Source organism: Mustela putorius, unplaced genomic scaffold (assembly GCF_011764305.1).
Source record: "Mustela putorius furo isolate JIRA1106 unplaced genomic scaffold, ASM1176430v1.1 tig00003976_pilon_pilon_pilon, whole genome shotgun sequence".
Taxonomy (NCBI): Eukaryota; Metazoa; Chordata; class Mammalia; order Carnivora; family Mustelidae; genus Mustela; species Mustela putorius.
This window is the reverse complement of record NW_025422118.1, coordinates 1,331,346-1,356,347: the sequence shown is the minus strand read 5'-3', so window position 1 is coordinate 1,356,347 and position 25,002 is coordinate 1,331,346. Positions and strand designations below refer to the sequence as shown.

The 25,002-nt window shown below is 39.2% G+C and overlaps 1 protein-coding gene across 3 annotated transcripts in view; it reads right to left on the bottom strand.

The window, feature by feature from the left end:
* Positions 1-5,923, bottom strand: part of KAT6A (lysine acetyltransferase 6A) — a 109,910-nt gene extending 103,987 nt beyond the window's left edge. For 2 of the 3 annotated variants that reach the window (XM_045070982.1, XM_045070984.1), the window contains exons 1-2: positions 5,804-5,923; positions 2,325-3,241 (exon numbers count right to left, since the gene is read on the bottom strand). In XM_045070982.1, coding sequence (XP_044926917.1) covers positions 2,325-2,924 — 600 coding nt within the window. In that variant the 5' untranslated portion in view covers positions 2,925-3,241; positions 5,804-5,923. Of the gene's footprint in view, positions 1-2,324; positions 3,242-3,535; positions 3,624-5,803 lie in introns of all 3 variants that reach the window. The other variant, XM_045070983.1, reaches the window with a different exon arrangement.
* Positions 5,924-25,002: the final 19,079 nt, after the last annotated feature.

The following is a 25,002-nucleotide window of genomic DNA, read 5'->3' as shown; positions in this document are numbered from 1 at the left end:
ATCTAACATACAGTTCTACAGTTCCTTCCAAAGTTTGCTATCCCAAAGAAATAAAAGTTAAAATTGATATAGATGAAAATAAAGAGGAACTTGAAATAATGCCATGTGGGTTCTAAGGAGAGTGTCTGGCCCCCAGTAGGTGCTCAATACCTATTTGCTAAATTAAGGCCTAAAAGTTAAACTACTCCCCGCCTACACTCTTCTTTCTCCATCACTGTCGAACACACTCTATTTTTTTTTTTTCAGAATACCTAGGTTCATAATAGCAAACCAATCGATTTTAAAAAGAGGAAAGAAAGTAGATTAAAAAAACAATGTAAAGAGTAAATATATAATCTGTTCAGAGAAGGAATAATTCCTCACTGTATTATCATTTGGAATGTGAGTTTTTCCTATCCTTGGGGGAAGCACTGAGGAAAATCACTACTGAAAATAAGACTATTTAAAAAACATATAGGCGATCTCACCAACTCTAATTTCACAGAAATTATAAAATTAGTTTTCAATTCAAACCAGCACACATATATAGAAGTCTCCATTCAATGAAACTCAATTTTCCTAAATGTATACTCACATTTAGATACTTTGGTTAATAACACTATATATTACAGTTACGTAACCAAAAAGATATTTCTAACCAAAGTAAACCAGCAAATCTCTACTGGATTAAACTTTTTTTAAATGTAGGTCTCATATCAGCTGCCAAGAATTGTTGGTTAGATGGCTCTCAAGGTCCCTTTCAAAAGTAAAATCCTAGGGTGATAGGACTCAGATCCATTCTATAGTGTACTGTATTAGCTACTTTTTAAAAATAGGCAAAACTGTCATTTTATGTAGGACTAATATTCTTATAAATTGAAATATCTAATTCAAGCAAGGGAAACTATAATAAAAGCAAGCACCCAGGTGTTCTAACAAGAATTTATAATATATATAATACTCACAGATAGAACACTAAATTCATTATAAACTATAAATTATGTCCTGTTTCCATGTAGTTTAACCTACAGATCATTTGGTAACAATTTCAGGAATCAATCATTGTACTTCTTTTAACTTTAGCCACATGGGATCAAGAAACAGTTCTTACAGTAGGAGTTCTATAGGACTGAACTACAGAATAAAGCATTTTGGTTACTTGGCCAGCTTGAATTTTTAATACCACACTTTTAATAAATGCTCAAATGAAAAGAACCATTCTATCAGAATCATTTCAAGGGTAATAACAGTAAGATAATATTTCTATTTCAAAGTTCACAGGGAAAACCACCCTAAAATAGATCTCTAAAAACTCCATCAAAGAAAAATACTGTTTATTTTCAATAGCTATTTAAACAAAAATCTATAGGTGGGCTATTAACTGCAATAAATTTAGATTGAATCTCAAATATTTTTAAATACATTCAATGTTAACTTCACAATCTCCTCATCCTACAAGTAGCTTCCCTGGTCTTAGGCAAGACACAGATTATTTGACTATACTGAGTACTAGTGTGCATCAGTACTACCACTCTCCCCAGAACTACATTCAGAACACCTGAAATAAATTTACAGCTAAGACACTACGTCAATGTAAAAAAAAACCACTAACAAAATTCTCATTCCCCAATATCTATTTAAGGGCCAAATTTTGCTGTTTCTTAGTGTACTTTCAACTGCACAAAACAACAGCATGACATACAGAACACAGTAAGGTATGTCACTGTGTATCAAAACTCACAACTCCACAGAACTCTGGGAATAAAGGATACTTTATTCCTGACCCATGCAGTTACACCTACCATAAACAATAACACTTAAGACTTCATCCTATACAAAGATTACATGACAGAAAGTTAGAATACAACAGAAATAACGAACTGAGGAAAATCCTTAGCTACTACTATGGGTCAGGAGAATCAGTCTCACTCCTGCCTAATGATAATGTGCAACAAAAAGAAAAAAAGGAAAAGAGTTTCTTAGAGTCACCTGCTTATTTCAACCAAGCCTCCAACATTCAGAATTGCTCAACTTCCAGGTATAAGATATTATAAGAACTTACAACAGCCTCAAAGTTGCATGCTTATCTAAATATGTTCTAACTGTTAAATTCTTATCTAAATCTGTTCTTTTAGGTACACTCAGGTGTCAAATATTTCTAAATATAAGGACAACTGGTAGCTATGAATTCTAACAACTCACCAATAAAAAATCAGAAGTGATCATTCCATGAGTCCCCAAACCCAAAACCTGAAGGTAACTCCTATATAACTTCTTAGAAATGTAAGTTTGTAGCATGCTATTATGATCAGCTCTATGAGCACTGATACATATGCCACCCTTACCTTATCCTTTTCATGTGGAAGGAGTGACACTGGAGGTAAAGAGGAAAGAGACTCACAACTCTCTTTCCCATCCACACTGGTTGCTTTAGTGTTGAGCCGATAAAGAGGTCCATCTTTAAGGAGTCTGCCGTGGCCAACGGCTCGTTTAATAGCCAATCGTAACTGCTGGTGAAAGCCAGAGGCAGCACTGCCTCCGAATAATGCAGACACATCCTTCTGACCTTTCAAAAAACGTTCAATGCTTTTCAAAGTTGAGCCACTGGACTCTGCCAAGCCCTCAACTGCCCGCTTGATCAGTTTATTCCAATCTACATTTTGTTTATTATCCAATTTTCCATGGTTTCGGGGTTTAGGAAGTGCTATTCGCCCAGGATTATCAGGATCTTTATAGGAATTGAGTCCTTTATTGGAGACTTTTAAAATTGTTCCATCTTTAACACTCAACTCCAATTGTTCTAAAACAGTTTTACGATCCAAGCCATGGGATGAAGACACTGCATTGCATATCCTTTCTTCTGAAGGACGCTGTTTTTGCTTCTTCACTTTTTTGATGGCCTCCAAAATCCACTCCGTATACAGCGGGTTAGCGAGTTTTACCATGGTGAAGGATTCTGTATATCCATAGAGTCGTTATCCCTTATCCTGATGCTGAGTAAGTTTTACACCATGGAAAACAACATTCTCGGAGGCTGGGAACCAGTTAACCATAGCATACAAGTTTTCTGGCCTGAGTCCTTTCTCCTTTCACAAAACAGAGAGCCTCCCCACTTTCACTTTAGAAACCAAAACAACCTGTTATTTGAAATGTCTTTAAATTTCCCAATAAACTTCTCAATAGCACCACACATGGGTCTCTTCATAAAGTTGTTAGAACTCAAGAACATCTCCTTCCCAGCAGAAAAACGTGCATCTTATGCCTGAAAAACAAACAAGGTCAGTTTTCTATCAAGTCCCATTTCATAAATAAACTGTAACTGAGACATCCTAGTCTTTAAAAATAATCAAATACCAAGTGTTTACTTGTTTTAACAAGTTTCTATCAACATTCCAAAAACAATTATGTATGTGAACCATTGGGGTAAAAAAGGAAAAAAAAAAGATGAATAATTAGGATACAAAGAGGAAACAAGATGAGATACATGATGAATGACCTTAGGCTACAACTTAGCAGGAGGGTGCTCACTATACTGTACTCCACAATCTCTGCTCACCAGTCTATGAACTGAAACTCTTCCTTGACATCTTTCCCCAAGAACCTATTCAGCACTTCAACAAGTATCTGGATTAGTAGAAAGAATCCTGCAATGAAAGTAAGAGTGAATCTTTCATCTTTCAAAATTCCAGACATTCAAACTGCATAAAAACAGTCAATTAGGCAAAAAAACCATTGAGAAAATTTTAACTAGTTTATATAAGAAACAAAATATGCAATTTACACAGATCAAGTTCATACTGTATGTACAATATTACTGTAAACATTCCAAATGGAAACAAAAATATTGAAAGTCAAGTAAGAAAAGTCCTTCAGAATTTTAAAATCCAAATTCATTCAAATTTTAAGAATTACATGCTGACAGCTTGTCCTAAACTGAACTAAAATACTAATATTCAATAAACTGAAGGGAGAAACTGCCAAAACATTCATAACCAAGCTACAGAGAGAGAAACTAGAAGTGAGAAATGCCCAGAATCACTGGGTTCAAAAATGCACACACTATATATCAAATGTACTATATTGCCTGTTGGCAGGTTTAAAGAGAGTTCACAGATTCAAGATTGCTGACCTGAAATGTACATTAATGAGTGAAACACAAGCACATAAATACATTTCCTCTCCAGGATCAAAGTCAATATTCTTTCAAACAAAAGAATTTGGCAGAAACAGGTCTTTTTGAAAATCACCAAAATAATGAATTCTGAATCAAATTAACTTCTTTGCTTCCAAAAAATAAATATAATGTATGTTTTTTTTAGAACGTCTGCTCTTATTCTGAAGGGCATTTACATTACAACATAAACAATGACAGAAAAATGGCTCCCGCAGCAATTATTAAGACTGACATTAAGATCAAAAGGAAAACTAAGAGATATCAGGAAAGCTACAATCCTATTAACTCTAATAGGGAAAAAAAAGACTGAAGTAAACACTCAAACCTGAGCCAAGATTTATTTTTAAATTAGCTGACTAAAAAGAAGCCCCCCTGAGAGAGCTATGCTTCATTTTGGTGAGAGTCTCGAGAGGACAGAAATCATAGTATTATTACTCCAAGAACGTTCATTATGCAGACATCAAGGCTAAACTAAACGAGAGGCTCCAATCTGAGTTTAAGAGGCTGCGAACGTCCTAACTGATTCTGCTCGCAGGTAAACGAATGACAGCTACTCCTTGTCTCTCCGGCCAGGGTCTTCACGCGTCTCCAGGTCTCCCGAAAGTAAAGCGCCTGCAGACGTGAGCTGTAACTCTTTGAAAGTACACCAGCGGCTGGAGAGAAAGTGCAACTTGCTTCCGACAGTCCTTCCCCGGTCTCCATTCCCCACCCCCAAACACATCTTCGCGCTCTCTTTTTAAAGAGCGAGAAACTTTAAAAACTTGAAACCGCACAGCCCCGCAGCTTGCTAGCGGGGAGCTCCGCCGTTCCCATTAGATGGAAACAGAACCCGAGGAGTAAGTTAACAATGAAATCACGTGAAAGAGTTAAGAGCAATGGATCTCCCCTTCCCAGCTCCTCCAAATCCTAAGCTCCACAGAGGCCGGTTCAAAGGAGGCGTCTGTGGCACGCAGGCTGCCCCAGGAGCCTGACAGGTCCCCCAGCTCCCGGCCAAACCGGCCGAAGGTTGACAGGCAGCCCGCCGCCTCCCCTCCCAGCACAGGGGCTGACAGCCCGACAGACACAACACCACACGTGCTGCCTCCTCCGCACCACAACACCCGCCAGCCTGTCACCCCCACTTGCCGCCTCGGCCCCGCTCGGATCTCCGCGAACCCGGCCGGAGCCGGAGAGCGAGCGCCCGGGAGCGCGGGCAGAGGGAGCCGCGGCCGGCTTGGGGCGGCGAGCAGCCGGGCGCAGGTGGGGCCGGGGCGGTGGGCGCGCCCCCGAGGGAGAGCGGGCTCGCCGGCACAGCCCAGCCCGAGGCTCCGCGGCCTGGGCCGCTCGCCGCCCGCCCACCCGCCGGCTCCCCGGGGCTGGGCCCGGCGAGCGGGAGGGCGGACGGGCGGCGGGGGCGTAGGGCCCGCGAGAGCCGGGCCGGCGGGCGGCGCGCTGGCGCGGGGTGGGGGGAGCCGGGCGCCGGCCGGGCGCGAGGGGGCGGCCTCGGCGCCCCAGCCCGAGGCCTGGCGCAGAGCAGCGGGAGGCGGCGCAGGCCGCGACGGGGCCTGCAGCGGCCCGCCGACCCCGCGAAGCGGCGAAGCGGGCCCTGGAGCGGCTCAGCCTCGGGCTCGACGGCCAGGGACGCTCGCCGGTGGCTCCTCGGCTACTTACCGGGGGGGAAGAGAACCGGGATCCCGGGGCCCCGGGCCGGACCGCGGAGATGCCCCAAACTGACACGGCCGCCATCTTGGAGACAGTGAGCTCCGGCCGGGGGGAGGGGAGGCGAGGCGGCGGAACAGCCGCGGGGGGAGGGGAAGCGTCGCGAGGGAACTGCTGCCTGGGGAGGGAGCGGGAACAGCCTGGGAGGTAGGCGAGGGGGAGGGAGAAGGGGAAGCGCGAAGGGTGGCGGGCGAGGAGCGGGAAGAGCTGCGCCGAGAGCCGGGAAAGGCCGGAGGGCGGGGCGGGACAGGAGGGAAGAGCCGGCCGGGCAGGTCACGTGGGGCCGGTACAAAAGGCCAAAGCCAAAGTGGGAGGAGGACCTGATGGGTCTGGAGGCCAGCAACTGGGGGTTCCTTCTCGTCTTTCTCACGCTGTTAGGTCAGGCAGATAGCGGGAAGGGGAGAGAGTGTATCCCCATTACACAGCTAGGGAAACTGAGGACAGGGTGTGGGTGGGGTGGCTTCCGTATGGCAAGGAAATCCGGTGGCCAGACGATCTGAACGATCTGAACTCCTGATGATGTCTGTTTACAGTTAGTAGATCCTCCCTCCCCACTTCTGTGCCCTCACCCCACTTCCACAGTGACTCGCCCAGAACCGAAGTCGAGAGCTGGGGGAGTGAGGAGCGGACAAAGGGCGGGAGGAAGTTGCCTTCCTTTAGGATTCCCTTGTTGCTCTCACTAGCATCCCCCACATCTTACCCTACTGTAGGAAAAAGAGGAGGGCAGAAAGGGTGGAAACTCAGACACCCATATCAAGCCCTTTCACCGCAATGACTTCATCCTCCCCACAACAGAGAGTCTTGTTGGACCTTAGCAAGCCATTTTTATAGAAAGACCCAAGTCACTTGTGTCCTGTGACTTGCACAAGGTCACAGTGCTCTTTTGTGGCACACATCTGAGTTTGAAACCTTAGTCTCATTTGTTCCGCCGCCTGTTTTTTACCCAAGCCCTGTGCAGAATTGTTTTTTTTCCGAATTGATAGCTGAACCACGAACTGTCCCTTCTTGTGGCCTGTCTTGTCTCTCATCTAGTTTAAACTCCTTGAGGCAGAGATTGAGTCATACTTCATATTTTTTTCCCTGTAATAAGTGACAAATGAAAAGACATATTAAATGCTTAATAATTTTCAGTGGAAGTGTTTTCCTGCTACTGGACCTTTAACTGTTTTGTGTCCTGCCCCTATGTAGACAGTTCTCCCCAACACCACCTCATTTTATCTCAGCTTTACCTTTTTAAAGACCACCCCTTCACTCACTGCCTTAACTTTGATTTGTATTTTCTTTCTGAATTTTTGTAGTATTGACCACTTGCCCTGTTCCTTTGGCACTTGATATGTTGCTCTTCTATACATTTTTTAATATATTACCAGACATATGCTCTTTGGGAATGCCTCTGCATCTCTAATGATCTAGTCTTGTACAAGCAGCACAGACTCAAAAAAAAAAAAAAGTTCCTAGTGAGTGAACATTTCTTCAGCCACTAAGAAAAAGACAGAATTTTTACCCCCAACACCAGCCCTATCTTGTTTATCTCTTTAGCTTTTCTCCATTCTAATCCTTAGCCTTATTGTTCTACACCACAGACCATCTAGATCATTCAGTAATAACATAGGAATTTGTATCTTCAGATGGTGGTCCAGCCAACTCTATTCTAGTTTTAACACTGATGACAGAAGTGTGGTGTGGTGAGATTTACTGCATCACTCTTCATCACTTACTTCCAAGACACATCCCTAGATGAGAGAAATTTGGGAATATAAAATAATCTGTTAGAAAGGATATTTTCCAAACTAGATGAATCAGACAGATGCAGTCTTAGGTAAAATGGGAGCTACTTGTAATGGAAATATATTCAGAAGAAAAAAAAAAAAACGCAGTGGGAGAGTGGGGATTCTCATAGAGAAATAAAATAAGGTTTTTATTTCCCGGAGAGGACAGATGAAGTTGTATTAATAGTAAATGAGTTCTTCGTGTGAGACTAGTATGTAGTCTTCACAAGAAAAATAATACAGAGATGTGTTGTGTTTGCTTTTTGATAGTTTGGAAGAAAACTAACCATAGGCATTCCTGTGAAAAAACAAGCTGGAGTTTAAGCTCCTAGTAGCACGAATATAAAACAATTTGCAACAACAAAGGAGTTTAGCTTTTCAAACAACTTCCATAGAGAGTCTTTGCTTTACATTTGCATAATTTAATGGCACATTCAAGAGGTCTTCTCAGAATAAATGGTTTGCAACAAAGATCAAAGCCCTCATATCTTGCATGTTAAAAAAAAAAAAGAAAAAGAAACAATCCCTAGCACTGAAAGGACAGCTTTTCTTCCTTCAAATTTTAGTCAGAATTCAGCTCTGGAGGATTGGCAGCTGAAAGCTACTTACCCCTTCCACATTTTGCTCTAAGAAATCCTGCCTTTTCAGTTATATTTGTTAATTACATTTTACACAGAGTTCAGCTAACCCGAAAATAAGAAGTCTCTTTTATCCTTGTTTCAACAGGAAAAGTTTTATTCCATTTATATTTAGTATAATTACTGCTGTATTTGGATATATACATGCCATCTTACTATTTATTTCTTTTTGCCCACTTATTCATATTCCTTATTCTGTTCTTTGTTGCCTTTTTTGAATTAAAAATTTTCATTATGCCATTAACTTCCTCTATTAGCTTATTAATTATACATTTATTTAGAAGTCAAAGATTACAACATGACTGTTTGACTTATTACACTCTAAAATAAATTATTATTTTTACCACTTCCCCAAGAATACCAAAACCTTAAAACGCTATGCTTCCACTTACCCCTTCCTCTTTTTTGTGTGTTTATTTTTGTCATGGATTTTAATTGTGCATATATTTTGAGCCACACAAGTTTTTATAATTATTTTTCTGTACAATCAATACCCATTATATTTACCTACATCTTTACCCTTTAAGGTACACCTTGTTCCAATATGGATTTATGTACTCCTGCCTGGAATTTTTTCCTTCTGTTTGAATAATTCCTCTATTAAGAGCGGGTCAAGTAGTGACATGTTCTCTCCATTTCTGTTTGCCTAAAAACATCCTTCTATCCTTAATATTTTTGCTGGGTATAGCAGTTCAATTTAGTAACTTCTTTTCCCCTCAGCATTTTAAAAATGTCCCCTGAGGATGCTTGGGTGGCTCAGTTGGTTAAGTATCTGCCTTGGGCTCAGGTCATGATCTCAGGGTCCTCAGATCAAATCCTGCATGGGGCTCCCTGCTCAGCAGAGAGTCTGCTTCTCCCTCTCCCTTTGTCCCTCTCCCTGCTCTTGCTTGCTCTCTATCTCTCAAATAAATAAATAAAATCTTTTTTTTTTAAATGAAGTTGCCCCCCCAATTTCGATCACTGCTTTGTCACTCTTGAAAAGTGATGTTTTTTCCCCTAGCTCCTCTTAGCATTTTTCTTTAGTTCTCAACAGTTTTCCTGTGGTATGTCTAGATGTGGTTTTTTGGTACTTATCCCACTTGGTTTCTGGGGTGGGATGAATGCCTCTCAAGGAGTTCTTTGAATCTGTAGCTTGATATCTTTTATCTGTTTTAGAAAATTCTTTGTCACTGTCACTCCTTATCTCTCTTTTCCTTTTAGGACTTCAGTTATATATATGTCAGAATTTTTCACTCTTTACCATCTGTATTTCCTTTCATCTTTTTTGCCTGTTTGTGCATGAGTATGTATATTTTGTACCTACCTATCTAAATCTTCTCTTTGGTCTGTTTGTTGAGCTCTTAATATTGGTCATTCTGTTTTTAAGTTCTAGAATTTTCATATGGGGTTTTTAAAAATTATTTATTTATTTATTTGACAGACAGAAATCACAAGTAGGCAGAGAGGCAGGCAGAGAGAGAGGAAGAGAAGCAGGCTCCCTGCTAAGCAGAGAGCCCGACGTGGGGCTCGATCCCAGGACCCTGGGATCATAACCTGAGCTGAAGGCAGAGGTTTTAACCCACTGAGTCACCCAGGTGCCCCGAATTTTCATATGGTTTTTAAAGAAAATAAAATCCAATGCATTTGGAGAAATTCTCTTTTTATTTATTTTCTCCACCTTTGCCTATACTTTCTTGATACATTAATCCTAGCAATTTTTTTTAAAGATTTTATTTATCCATTAGACAGAGAGAAATCACAAGTAGATGGAGAGGCAGGCAGAGAGAGAGAGGGAAGCAGGCTCCCTGCTGAGCAGAGAGCCCGATGCAGGACTCGATCCCAGGACCCTGAGATCATGACCTGAGCCGAAGGCAGTGGCTTAACCCACTGAGCCACCCAGGTGCCCCTCAATCCTAGCAATTTTAAATCTCTTTCAGATCATTATAATAGCTACATCTTCTGTGGGTCTATTTCTATTGTATATTCTTTCCATTCGTTTTTGGTCCTTTTGTTTTTACTGCCTCTCGGCCTGCCTAGTAATTTTTAATAGAATGCCACACATCAAGTGTGGAAAGTTACAGTGGCTCTGGATAAGATTATTTTCATTAAGAGAGGTTTTACTCTGTCCTCTACAAAGTAGTCAGGATGAGAGCTGACACAGAAACTGAACTAACTTGATGATGGGTTTTGCCAAGGCTTAATCTACATTTTTTTCTACTGTTCCTATAGCACAGCCCTCCATGGGTTCCAACTGAGAATCTTGTGTGTACCAGGGTGCCCTTGATCCCCATGTATACTGAAGTCTAATCTTCATTTCATCAGAACTGTGAGACTACAAAAAATAAAACAAAACAAAACAACAACAACAACAAAGAAAAACACCTCCACTCTGCTTTTCAGAGGTTTTCTGCTTGGTAGTTTAGCTTTCTTTCCCATTCATCTTCAGAATTTGGCAAGTGACCTGTGGGAAACTATCAGTGTATTGGGGTCATTCACTTCTTCTCACTGAGAATATGTCCCCTCTGGTCTTTATGTTTTGTCTCTCCAGCCTTGGTTAGCTGCCAAAATCCCTGCTGGTATCTTTGCCTCTTAGGGCCACTTTCTTGGTTCTGTTCCAAAACTCAGACTGGTCTTATGCTCAGAGTTTTCCTGAGGGACAAAGGAGCTGGAGAATATCATGTCACCTCCAGGGCTAGTTTCCTATTCTTTAATATTGTGTCATCTTAAGTCCTGGTTGCCTCAGCTGTTTGCTGATGTCTCCATATGGATGTCTAATATTGTATCTGCTCACTTAATTGTTTTAAATTAGATCATTGGTTGGCTGTAACTACCCCATCATACTCAGAACCAGGAAAAGTTTTAAAAATGAAAAGGTCTGGCCTTCCTTCTAATTAGAAGAATGTCTGAACAAGCCTTTGCCTAAGGTATCAAGATATAATTTCCAACACTGTGTGTATATCAAAATCTTTTTAATAAGCAAAGATTCCAAGATTCCACACCAAACCTACTAAATCTGAGTTTCTGAGAGAGAGATAAATTTGGCTTTCTATTTTTAAAAACTCTCCAGGTAAAATTTCTGTTCTAACTATGACTAAGTAATGGAGACTGACTGCATTTGTCCTCCCTCATAAATTAGAAAACCTGGCAAAATGTATGAAACAATGGTTTTCAGACATTGGGCAATAGATAGTATAAGATAGTAATCACTGGGGTTCCTGGGTGGCTTAGTCGGTTAAGCATCCAGCTCTCAATTTTGGCTCAGGTCATGATTTCAGGGTTGTGGGTTCCATGTTCAGCATGAGTCTGCTTGAGATTCTCTCTCTCCCTCTCCCTCTGCCCCTCTCCCCACTTGTTTATGCATGTGCATGTTCTCTCTCTCAAATAAGTAAATAAAATCTTGGGGAGAGAAAAAAGACGGGTGCCTGGGTGGCTTAGTCAGTTTAGTGTCTGACTTTGGCTTAGGTATGATCTCAGGGTCCTGAGATGGAGCCCTGCTTCTGGCTCTGCACTCAGCAGGGAGTCTGCTTCTCCTTCTACCTCTCCCCACCCCCTTTGCTAATGCTCTCTCTCTCTCTCTCAAATGAATAAAAATCTTAAAATAAGAAAAAAAGACAGTGATCACTAAAACAACAGAAGTGAGTAAGTTGAGCCATATAATTGCTCCAGCCTACTGCTTTGAGACAGTTTCTCGACCATAGGACAGGAGTGGGGACCCCAGAGATCAGCAATATTCCTGAGTTGAGGAGTTAATGTCAGAACTAAGGAAAACCAAGACAGCTATTATTAGCAAGACAGAGAACCAGAAAGGAAGAAGATCCATATATACAGAGCTCAATATCTACAGAGGGGAAAGAGTCAGGATATCCCACAATATTCCATATGGATGGAAATAGTGCCTTTTCCAGAAGCCAGGATAGAAAAACTTTTTTTTTTTTTTTAAGATTTTATTTATTCTATTTGAGAGAGAGAGCATGGGAGAAACATCCTTAGGATGAATCCTATATTAGGGATCAGGGGAGAGATTTAGAAATAATATTTAGAAGGAAATAATGGCTACCATATTACCAAATTAAATAAAAACTATAAACTCACAAGTTCAAGGAGTTCAATGAACACCAAGCAGAATAGACAAAGTCATAGCAACACCAAGGCATATTTTAGTAAAATTGCTGAAAAATGATGATAAATAGAAAAATCTTAACAGTTGCCAAGAAAAGAAAGACACATGATATATGAAGCAACAGAGAAGTATACCAAATTTCTCATTAGAAACTATACAACCAAGTTGAAAATGAAAAATATATCTTCAGATTTCTGAAAGATAAAAAAAATCAATCATCAATCTATAATTCTTTTTTCAGTAAAAGTATCTTTTGGAAATGGAGGGAAAATAGAGACTTTTCATACCAAAAAAAAAAAAAAAAAAAAAGCTAACACAAATTTATCTCTAGCTGACCTAAACTGTCAGAAATGTTGAAATTTTCTTCAGAAAGAAGAGGAAAAGATATATCCTTTATGAGATGGAAATTTGGATTTATGGAAAAGTAAGTGTACTGGAAATGAGATACTTTATGGATAAGTATATATATTCTTTAAAGTCTTCTTATCTCTTGTTAAGGCAAATTAATAACCATGTATGTAGAGTTTAAAACTTATGTAAAAGTAAAATGGTTGGTACAGTTGTCTGGGGAAATAGGAGTAACTGTTGCAAGGTTTCACAAAGTCCATGCAATGGCATACTATTTGAAGACAGACTGAGCCAAAGATGCATGTTCCAAACTGTGGAGCAACCCCTAAAAGTAATAATAATAATGAAAAAAAACTAAGATATACCCAATAAGCCAATACTAGAAATAAAGTAAATTCACAAAATGATGCAATCTAGAAGATAGGAAAATAAGAAAAAAGGAGGAAAGAACAGATGAGACAAATGGAAAACTATAGTAAATGGTAGATGTTAAGCTCAACCATATTAGTTATATTAAATATAAATGGTATAAATATCCAATTAAAAGATATAGATCTTTGGGGTACTGGACTGGCTAAGTAAAGTAAATTCTCAAAGTATCTTGATCTCAGGGTCATGACTTTGAACCCCATGTTGAGTGTAGAGATTCCTCAAAAAAAATTAAAAAGTATAGATTATCATATTGGATAAAAGCATGATCCAAATATGTCATGCCTATAAGGAATAAATTTTAAATAAAAAGACACAAGTAGTCCCTGGGATCATGACCCGAGCCAAAGGCAGAGGTTTAACCAAGTGAGCCACCCAGATTTTTTTAATAGGGACCAAGAGTCAAGATGGCGGAGAAGTAGCAGGCTGAGACTGCTTCAGCTAGCCGGAGATCAGCTAGATAGCTTATCTAAAGATTGCAAACACCTGAAAATCCATCGGCAGATCGAAGAGAAGAAGAACAGCAATTCTGGAAACAGAAAAACAACCACTTTCTGAAAGGTAGGACCGGCGGAGAAGTGAATCCAAAGCGACGGGAAGATAGACCCCGGGGGGAGGGGCCGGCTCCCGGCAAGCGGCGGAGCAACCGCGCACAAAATCAGGACTTTTGGAAGTCTGTTCCGCTGAGGGACATCGCTCCAGAGGCTAAACCGGGGCAAAGCCCACGCGGGGTCAGCGTGGCCTCAGGTACCGCAGGGTCACAGAAGGATCGGGGGTGTCTGAGTGTCGCAGAGCTTGCGGGTATTGGAACGGGAAAGCCGGCTACAGAGACAGAGCTGACAGTAAGCTCCGTGTTACCTTGAACCGGTCGCAGGCTCGGTGAGCTCGGAGCGCGGCCGGAGGTCAGGCAGACGGGAGTACCTGGGCGCTGTTCTCTGAGGGCGCACTGAGGAGTGGGGCCCTGGGCTCTCGGCTCCTCTGGGCCGGAGACCAGGAGGCCGCCATTTGTATTCCCGTCCTCTGGAACTCTACGGAAAGCGCTCAGGGAACAAAAGCTCCTGAAAGCAAACCCGAGCGGATTACTCACCCCGGCCCCGGGTAAGGGCGGTGTAATTCCGCCTGGGGCAAAGACACTTGAGAATCACTACAACAGGCCCCTCCCCCAGAAGATCAACAAGAAATCCAGCCGAGACCAAGTTCACCTACCAAGGAGTGCGGTTTCAATACCAAGGAGAGCAGCAGAATTCCAGAGGAGGAGAAAGCCAAGCACGGAACTCATGGCTTTTTTCCTGTGATTTTTTTTTTAGTCTTGCAGTTAATTTAATTTTTTCTTTCATTTTTTTTTTTTTTTTTTCTTGCCTTCGGGTAAAAATTTTTTTTTTTAAACTGTTACCTTTTTCTTTTTTTTAACGATTTTTTACTAGTTTATCTTATATATATATATATTTTTTTTACATTTTTCTTAGGTGTTTTCTTTTTTTTAAAAATTCTTTTCTTTTCTTTACTTTTTTTTTTTTTTTTTCTTTTTCTTTTTCTTTTTGCTTTTTTCTTTCTTTCTTTCTTCCTTTTTGAACCTCTTTTTATCCCCTTTCTCCCCACTCACGATTTTGGATCTCTTCTAATTTGGTTAAAGCATATTTTCCTGGGGTTGTTGCCACCCTTTTAATATTTTACTTGCCCCTTCATTTATTCTTATCTGGACAAAATGACAAGACGTAAAAATTCAACACAAAAAAAAAACAAAGAGGCAGTACCGAAGGCTAGGGACCTAATCAATACAGACATCGGTAATATGTCAGATCTAGAGTTCAGAATGACAATTCTCAAGGTTCTAGCCGGGCTCGAAAAAGGCATGGAAGATATTAGAGAAACCCTCTCGAGAGATATAAAAGCCCTTTCTGGAGAAATCAAAGAACTAAAATCTAACCAAGGTGAAATCAAAAAAGCTATTAATGAGGTGCAATCAAAAATGGAGGCTCTAACTGCTAGGATAAATGAGGCAGAAGAAAGAATTAGTGATATAGAAGACCAAATGACAGAGAATAAAGAAGCTGAGCAAAAGAGGGACAAACAGCTACTGGACCACGAGGGGAGAATTCGAGAGATAAGTGACACCATAAGACGAAACAACATTAGAATAATTGGGATTCCAGAAGAAGAAGAAAGTGAGAGGGGAGCAGAAGGTATACTGGAGAGAATTATTGGGGAGAATTTCCCCAATATGGCAAAGGGAACGAGCATCAAAATTCAGGAGGTTCAGAGAATGCCCCTCAAAATCAATAAGAATAGGCCCACACCCCGTCACCTAATAGTAAAATTTACAAGTCTCAATGACAAAGAGAAAATCCTGAAAGCAGCCCGGGAAAAGAAGTCTGTAACATACAATGGTAAAAATATTAGATTGGCAGCTGACTTATCCACAGAGACCTGGCAGGCCAGAAAGAGCTGGCATGATATTTTCAGAGCACTAAACGAGAAAAACATGCAGCCAAGAATACTATATCCAGCTAGGCTATCATTGAAAAAAGAAGGAGAGATTAAAAGCTTCCAGGACAAACAACAACTGAAAGAATTTGCAAATACCAAACCAGCTCTACAGGAAATATTGAAAGGGGTCCTCTAAGCAAAGAGAGAGCCTACAAGTGGTAGATCAGAAAGGAACAGAGACCATATACAGTAACAGTCACCTTACAGGCAATACAATGGCACTAAATTCATATCTCTCAATAGTTACCCTGAATGTGAATGGGCTAAATGCCCCTGTCAAAAGACACAGGGTATCAGAATGGATAAAAAAACAAAAAACCCATCTATATGTTGCCTCCAAGAAACACATTTTAAGCCCGAAGACACCTCCAGATTTAAAGTGAGGGGGTGGAAAAGAATTTACCATGCTAATGGACATCAGAAGAAAGCAGGAGTGGCAATCCTTATATCAGATCAATTAGATTTTAAGCCAAAGACTATAATAAGAGATGAGGAAGGACACTATATCATACTCAAAGGGTCTGTCCAACAAGAAGATTTAACAATTTTAAATATCTATGCCCCCAATGTGGGAGCAGCCAACTATATAAACCAATTAATAACAAAAAGAAAGAAACACATCAACAATAATACAATGATAGTAGGGGACTTTAACACTCCCCTCACTGAAATGGACAGGTCATCCAAGCAAAAGATCAGCAAGGAAATAAAGGCCTTAAATGACACACTGGACCAGATGGACATCACAGATATATTCAGAATATTTCATCCCAAAGCAACAGAATACACATTCTTCTCTAGTGCACATGGAACATTCTCCAGAATAGATCACATCCTCGGTCCTAAATCAGGACTCAACCGGTATCAAAAGATTGGGATCATTCCCTGCATATTTTCAGACCACAATGCTCTAAAGCTAGAACTCAACCACAAAAGGAAGTTTGGAAAGAACCCAAATACATGGAGACTAAACAGTATCCTTCTAAAGAATGAATGGGTCAACCGGGAAATTAAAGAAGAATTGAAAAAAATCATGGAAACAAATGATAATGAAAATACAACGGTTCAAAATCTGTGGGACACAACAAAGGCAGTCCTGAGAGGAAAATATATAGCGGTACAAGCCTTTCTCAAGAAACAAGAAAGGTCTCAGGTACACAACCTAACCCTACACCTAAAGGAGCTGGAGAAAGAACAAGAAAGAAACCCTAAGCCCAGCAGGAGAAGAGAAATCATAAAGATCAGAGCAGAAATCAATGAAATAGAAACCAAAAAAACAATAGAACAAATCAGCGAAACTAGGAGCTGGTTCTTTGAAAGAATTAATAAAATTGATAAACCCCTGGCCCGACTTATCAAAAAGAAAAGAGAAAGGACCCAAATAAATAAAATCATGAATGAAAGAGGAGAGATCACAACTAACACCAAAGAAATACAAACTATTATAAGAACATACTATGAGCAACTCTACGGCAATAAATTTGACAATCTGGAAGAAATGGATGCATTCCTAGAAACATATAAACTACCACAACTGAACCAGGAAGAAATAGAAAGCCTGAACAGACCCATAACCGGTAAGGAGATTGAAACAGTCATTAAAAATCTCCAAACAAACAAAAGCCCAGGGCCAGACGGCTTCCCGGGGGAATTCTACCAAACATTTAAAGAAGAACTAATTCCTATTCTCCTGAAACTGTTCCAAAAAATAGAAATGGAAGGAAAACTTCCAAACTCATTTTATGAGGCCAGCATCACCTTGATCCCAAAACCAGACAAGGATCCCACCAAAAAAAAGAGCTATAGACCGATATCCTTGATGAACACAGATGCGAAAATACTCAACAAAATACTAGCCAATAGGATTCAACAGTACATTAAAAAGATTATTCACCACGACCAAGTGGGATTTATTCCAGGGCTGCAAGGTTGGTTCAACATCCGCAAATCAGTCAATGTGATACAACACATCAATAAAAGAAAGAACAAGAACCATATGATACTCTCAATAGATGCTGAAAAAGCATTTGACAAAGTACAACATCCCTTCCTGATCAAAACTCTTCAAAGTGTAGGGATAGAGGGCACATACCTCAATATCATCAAAGCCATCTATGAAAAACCCACCGCAAATATCATTCTCAATGGAGAAAAACTGAAAGCTTTTCCGCTAAGGTCAGGAACACGGCAGGGATGTCCATTATCACCACTGCTATTCAACATCGTACTAGAGGTCCTAGCCTCAGCAATCAGACAACAAAAGGAAATTAAAGGCATCCAAATCGGCAAAGAAGAAGTCAAATTATCACTCTTCGCAGATGATATGATACTATATGTGGAAAACCCAAAAGACACCACTCCAAAACTGCTAGAACTTATACAGGAATTCAGTAAAGTGTCAGGATATAAAATCAATGCACAGAAATCAGTTGCATTTCTCTACACCAACAGCAAGACAGAAGAAAGAGATATTAAGGAGTCAATCCCATTTACAATTGCACCCAAAACCATAAGATACCTAGGAATAAACCTAACCAAAGAGACACAGAATCTATACTCAGAAAACTATAAAGTACTCATGAAAGAAATTGAGGAAGACACAAAGAAATGGAAAAATGTTCCATGCTCCTGGATTGGAAGAATAAATATTGTGAAAATGTCTATGCTACCTAAAGCAATCTACACATTTAATGCAATTCCTATCAAAGTACCATCCATCTTTTTCAAAGAAATGGAACAAATAATGCTAAAATTTATATGGAACCAGAAAAGACCTCGAATAGCCAAAGGGATATTGAAAAAGAAAGCCAACGTTGGTGGCATCACAATTCCGGACTTCAAGCTCTATTACAAAGCTGTCATCATCAAGACAGCATGGTACTGGCACAAAAACAGACACATAGATCAATGGAACAGAATAGAGAGCCCAGAAATAGACCCTCAAATCTATGGTCAACTAATCTTCGACAAAGCAGGAAAGAATGTCCAATGGAAAAAAAGACAGCCTCTTCAATAAATGGTGCTGGGAAAATTGGACAGCCACATGCAGAAAAATGAAATTGGACCATTTCCTTACACCACACACGAAAATAGACTCAAAATGGATGAAGGACCTCAATGTGCGAAAGGAATCCATCAAAATCCTTGAGGAGAACACGGGCAGCAACCTCTTCGACCTCTGCCGCAGCAATATCTTCCTAGGAACAACGCAAAAGGCAAGGGAAGCAAGGGAAAAAATGAACTACTGGGATTTCATCAAGATCAAAAGCTTTTGCACAGCAAAGGAAACAGTTAACAAAATCAAAAGACAACTGACAGAATGGGAGAAGATATTTGCAAACGACATATCAGATAAAGGACTAGTGTCCAGAATCTATAAAGAACTTAGCAAACTCAACACCCAAAGAACAAATAATCCAATCAAGAAATGGGGAGAAGACATGAACAGACATTTCTGCAAAGAAGACATCCAGATGGCGAACAGACACATGAAAAAGTGCTCCATATCACTCGGCATCAGGGAAATACAAATCAAAACCACAATGAGATATCACCTCACACCAGTCAGAATGGCTAAAATCAACAAGTCAGGAAATGACAGATGCTGGCGAGGATGCGGAGAAAGGGGAACCCTCCTACACTGTTGGTGGGAATGCAAGCCGGTGCAGCCACTCTGGAAAACAGCATGGAGGTTCCTCAAAATGTTGAAAATAGAACTGCCCTATGACCCAGCAATTGCACTATTGGGTATTTACCCTAAAGATACAAATGTAGTGATCCAAAGGGACACATGCACCCGAATGTTTATAGCAGCAATGTCCACAATAGCCAAACTATGGAAAGAACCTAGATGTCCATCAACAGATGAATGGATCAAGAAGATGTGGTATATATACACAATGGAATACTATGCAGCCATCAAAAGAAATGAAATCTTGCCATTTGCAACAACATGGATGGAACTAGAGCGTATCATGCTTAGCGAAATAAGTCAAGCAGAGAAAGACAACTATCATATGATCTCCCTGATATGAGGAAGTGGTGATGCAACATGGAGGCTTAAGTGGGTAGAAGAAGAATAAATGAAACAAGATGGGATTGGGAGGGAGACAAACCATAAGTGACTCTTAATCTCACAAAACAAACTGAGGGTTGCCGGGGGGAGGGGGTTTGGGAGAAGGGGGTGGGATTATGGACATTGGGGAGGGTATGTGATTTGGTGAGTGCTGTGAAGTGTGTAATCCTGGTGATTCACAGACCTGTACCCCTGGGGATAAAAATATATGTTTATAAAAAATAAAAAAATTAAAAAAAAAAAAAGACACAAGTAAGTTAGAATTAAATAAATGGGAAAAGATACATCATGCAAACACTAATGAATGCTGGAATTGCTATATTAATGTTTTAAAAGGTATATTTTAAAACAGGGAATATTACCAGGAATAAAAAAAGATATTTTAAAATGATAAAAGACCTGATTCATCAAGAGAACATAACAATCATAAATGTACAGTTGATTCCTGAGCAACACCAGGGTTAGAGCTGACAACCCCGACACAGTCAAAAATCCATGTATAACTTTTGACTCTCCAAAAACTGAACTACTAAGATCCTTCTGTTGACTGGAAGCCTTACTAATAACATATAGTTGATTAACACATATTTTTTATTTTATGTGTGTTACATACTGTATTTTTACAGTATATAGCTAGAAAATCATAAAAATACATTTATAATACTGTACTGTGTTTATTGGTGCTGAAAACTTACATCATCTGATTATGTCTATCATAATCATATCATATCATATCCTTGTACCTACATCAATATTGTCTTATATGATACAAAACATTGCAGATGTTATGTATTCCTAACACTAGACACCAAAAATAAAAAGATAATGTGAAAACAATTTCATATTTATTTATAGGAATAATGGTTCATTCACTAATAATTAAGAAGAAGCAATATGATTGCTTTATGGTAGCCAACTATAATCAATCCAATTGCTTCACAGTACCCTAGCTTATACATTAAAGAATGAATCATTATACAATTTCTAAGGCATATAGTATTACTAACATATTTATAATAGGGTATTAGGAACATTGTTATAGTTTTTAAAAACCACTTACCTGTGATGATAAGCTGATAGTTTCTTCAATTACAATAGAGGTATACTGTATACTGATGTAATTCTTTGAAAGTAAAATTATAAAATAAACTAACACATTATTAATTTTATGCTAAATATCACTCACTTTATGCCTACATAAAGATAGGCTATCCACTTCCATATAAGCCTTGTGCATAATTTTTTAATTAAGTAGACTCTACACCCAACTTGAGGCTTAAGCTCATAACCTTGAGATCAAGAGTCTCATGCTCTGCTGTCTGAACCAGCCAGGCCTCCCACACTGATGTTTTGCACAATGACTACTTAGGCGATGATGGTGATGATGACACAAAAGGGTCTCATAGTTCTTGCTGTACAGTTATTAGAAATTCACATGAAGACACATACACATATACACATTAACTGTATGGTATGATGATTGTGTGCTGTCTATTTACTACTTATTAAGTGAAAGTGGATCATCATAAAGGCCTTCACCTTCATCAACTTTTGTTGAGTAGGCTGAGGAGGAGGAGGAGGGTTTGGTTTTGCTGTCTCAGGGGTGGCAGATGTGGAAGAAGCGGAGGATTTGGAAGGAGACAGGAGAGACAGGCATATTCCAGAAATCCATTATAATCTCTGACTTTTTTGCTCTTTGGTTTCTCTAAAATGTTTCTGTAAGATACCAAACCTTTTTCCACACTTTGCTTTCATTTCAGTGTCTGTGTCATAGAAGGGTCTATACCATAAAAGATGTTAAATACAGGTATGAATAATCAGAATGCTTCTGCCAAATTGTCTAATGTCAACTTGTTTTCTGGCAGTGTTTCTTCTACATCTCCTCCCTCATTGTTTGGCACTGTTTTGGAACCACTCATCTCCATCAAGTATTCTTCTGTTCATTCTGCCAGTGTGGTGTCTACTAGCTCTTGAATTTCTCCAAGATCCAAGATCCATATCTTGAAACACTTCACCATCCCCAACCTCCACATTTTTGGCCATATCCACACTCTCTTTCATGATTTCCTTGACTGGCTCTGTTGTAAATCCTCTGAAGTCATGCACAGCATCTGGACTCAGCTTTCTCCAGCAGGAAGTTATTGTTTCAGGCTTAATGGATTTCACAGCTTTTTCTCCAACAACAATGGCATGTTCAGTGGTTTAATCCTTCTAAATTTTCATGATGTTCTCTCTATCAAGGTTCTCTCCCATAGCATTGACAATTGTCTTCATAGAGTACTGTGTATAATAAGCCTCAATGGTCTTTATGCCCCCAATCTAGAGACTGAATTAGAGATGTGTTTTGGAGCAAGTAGACCACTTCTATGCCTTCAGGGTTGAATTCATTGGGATTCTGAGTGGGCAGGGGCTTTGTCCAATAGCAAAAGGACCTTAAACGTCAGCCCCCTACTGGTAAGGTACTTTCTAACTTCAGGGAAAAAGCATCAGTGGAACCAATCAAGAAAAGGGGTTCTCATTGTCCAGCCCTTTTCATACAACTAGAAGACTGGCAGCTGGTATTTATCTTTACCTTTCCAGGATGAAGGGCTTGATATTTTTAGCCAGACATCTTTCTGAAATATCAAACCATCCTTTGCTGGCATTAACTTCTCCAGCTTTAAATCCTTCATCTTCCTTTTGCTTTGAGTTGTCATATAATAACTTCACTTTTTCCCAAATCATATTAGACTATATGTTTGCCTTTCTTACAGCAATTCTGCTCCCACATGAAAGTCACATTTTTCAACATAAGAGGACAAGCCATTTCATGCCTTCTGGAATAGCTGCAGCAATGGCTTCATGAATTTCCTTTTCTTTTCTTATAGTGGTCCTTACATTGGATTTATTTATCTTGAAATGGTGAGCTATTGCAGATGCAGACCTCAATCTACCACACATATCAAGCAATTCAACCTTTTCTTGTAGTGTCATGACTTATCTCTGCTTCATGGGAATGCTTCCAGCATCACTAAGTGGCACTTTGTATGGGTCCCATGGTGTTATTCAAAGTTTACTGTATGCACTAAGCACAGTGAAAAATATGCAAGAACCACAAGAAATCACTTTTTACTGCAATACAAAATTTACTAGTGATGCAAACTGTTCACATGGAGATGATTAACATCACATGGTGTTTTAAGCAGATACTTGCAACACTTGAGCTCACAATAGCAACAGGAGGTGACTACAGAATTATTACAGTAGTACAGTATGTGCTACAGTTAATTTTATACAGTTATGACTTAATATGGCATCTTCATGGTTTACATTTCTCTCAACTGAATGGCACTATATTTGGTCTGTAAGTGTTGATGTGCATAAGTTTTTATTAATTTTAACTTTTTATAATCTGTACATATTTTATGATAGTAAATTATAAAATAGACTAGTATCAACATATGTTTTATATACTCATGACATATCTTTTTCTCAATTTTTTTGATATTTCTAACCTATACAAACCTCAAATCTCTGAAAAGTTGTCCAACATTTTTAAAAAAATAAAACAAAACTCATGTATAAGTGGACCCATGCAGTTCAAACTGTGTTGTTCGAGAGTCAACAGTATATGAGACTAATAACAGACCTTCAAAATACTGAAGTAAATTATTTCTACCAGATAGAAATGAAAAGGTAGACAAATCTACAATTATAGTTAAAAATGTCAACACTCTTATATCAGTACTTAATAAAAAGCAGTAGACAGAAAATGAGTAATGATATGTAATCTGTAGAAAACATTGTTAACTAATTGAGATTTGTAGAACTTCATACCCAACAACAGAAAAATCCACATTCTCTGCTAGTGCACCCATAATATCACCAAAATTGGCTATAGTCATAAAATAAGTTTCAGTAAGTCTAAGAGGATTAAAACTATACAAAGTATGATCTCTGATAAAAATAAAATTAAACTGGATATTAATATAGAAATTTATCTTGAAAATCAGTAAATATTTGCCAGTTAACCAACATCTGAATCCAAGAAGAAATTACAAGAGAAATTAGAAAATGTTTTGTTGAATGAAGATGAAAAGAAACATATCAAAATGTGTAGAGTCCAGCTAAAAGAAAATTCAGAGCATTAAATGATTCTACTAGAAGAGAAGAAACGGGGATGCCTCGTTGGCTCAGTCAGATAAGCATCTGCCTTCAACTCAGGTCATGATCCCAGGTTTCTGGGATTGAGTCCTGAGTTGGGCTCCTTGCTCAGTGGGGAGGCTGCTTCTCCCTATGCATGGCACTCCCGCTGCTAGTCCACGTTTTCTCTCTCCAACAAATAAACAAACAAAATCTTTTAAAAAAGAGAGAGAGAGAGATGTTTCAAATCAATTAACAAGACATCTACATTAAGAAATTAGAAAAAAAAAAAGAGCAAATAACCCCCATTGTAGGCAGAAGGGAGGAAATCTTAAAGAGCTTCAGTTGATGAAATGGAGAGCAAAAAAAACAATAGAAAAAATAAAACTAAGAGCTAGTTGAAAAGATTTTTTAAAACCATTAAATTCTAAGAAGACTGGCTAGCAAAACAGAGATTTGAGTCAACAATATAAAAAATGAAAGGGGAGACATCACCACACATCCTCCACATATTAAAAGAACAAAGGAATTATGAACAGCTGTAGGCCAATGCATTTGACAGCTTGGATTGAAAGACATAATCTACTAAAGGTCACACAAGAAGAAAAAGACCATTTGAATATCCCTACCTCTGTTTAAGGGATGGAATTTATAGTTTAAAAACCTTCCACACAAAGACATTTCAGGCATATCTGGTCTCACTGGTAAATTCTACCAAACATTTAATAAATAAATAAAACCAATTCACATAAATTCTTCCAGAAAATTGAAGGGAAGAGAATATTTCCAAACTCATTTTCTGAGGTCAGATTACTCTAATTCCAGTGAAAAAGACTAAAAAGGAATTCCCTTCATGAACATAGAGGCAGAGATCTGAAAGTTCTCTTAAAATTTTTAGTGAACTGAATCTGATGACTGTATATAAAACAGATAAAATATCATGACCAATTGGATTTATCCCAAGAATGCAAGGCCAGTTTAACGTTTGAAAGTCAATCAATATAATTCACCTTACTAGCAGACTAAAAGGAAAAATCATATGATCATCTCAATAGATACAGAAAAAGCACTTGATAAAAATCCCACATCTATCCCTAAGAAAAATCTCTCAGCAAATTAAGAATAGGAGGGAACCTTTTCACACCAATAAAGGGCATTTATGAAAAATCTACAACTAACATGAT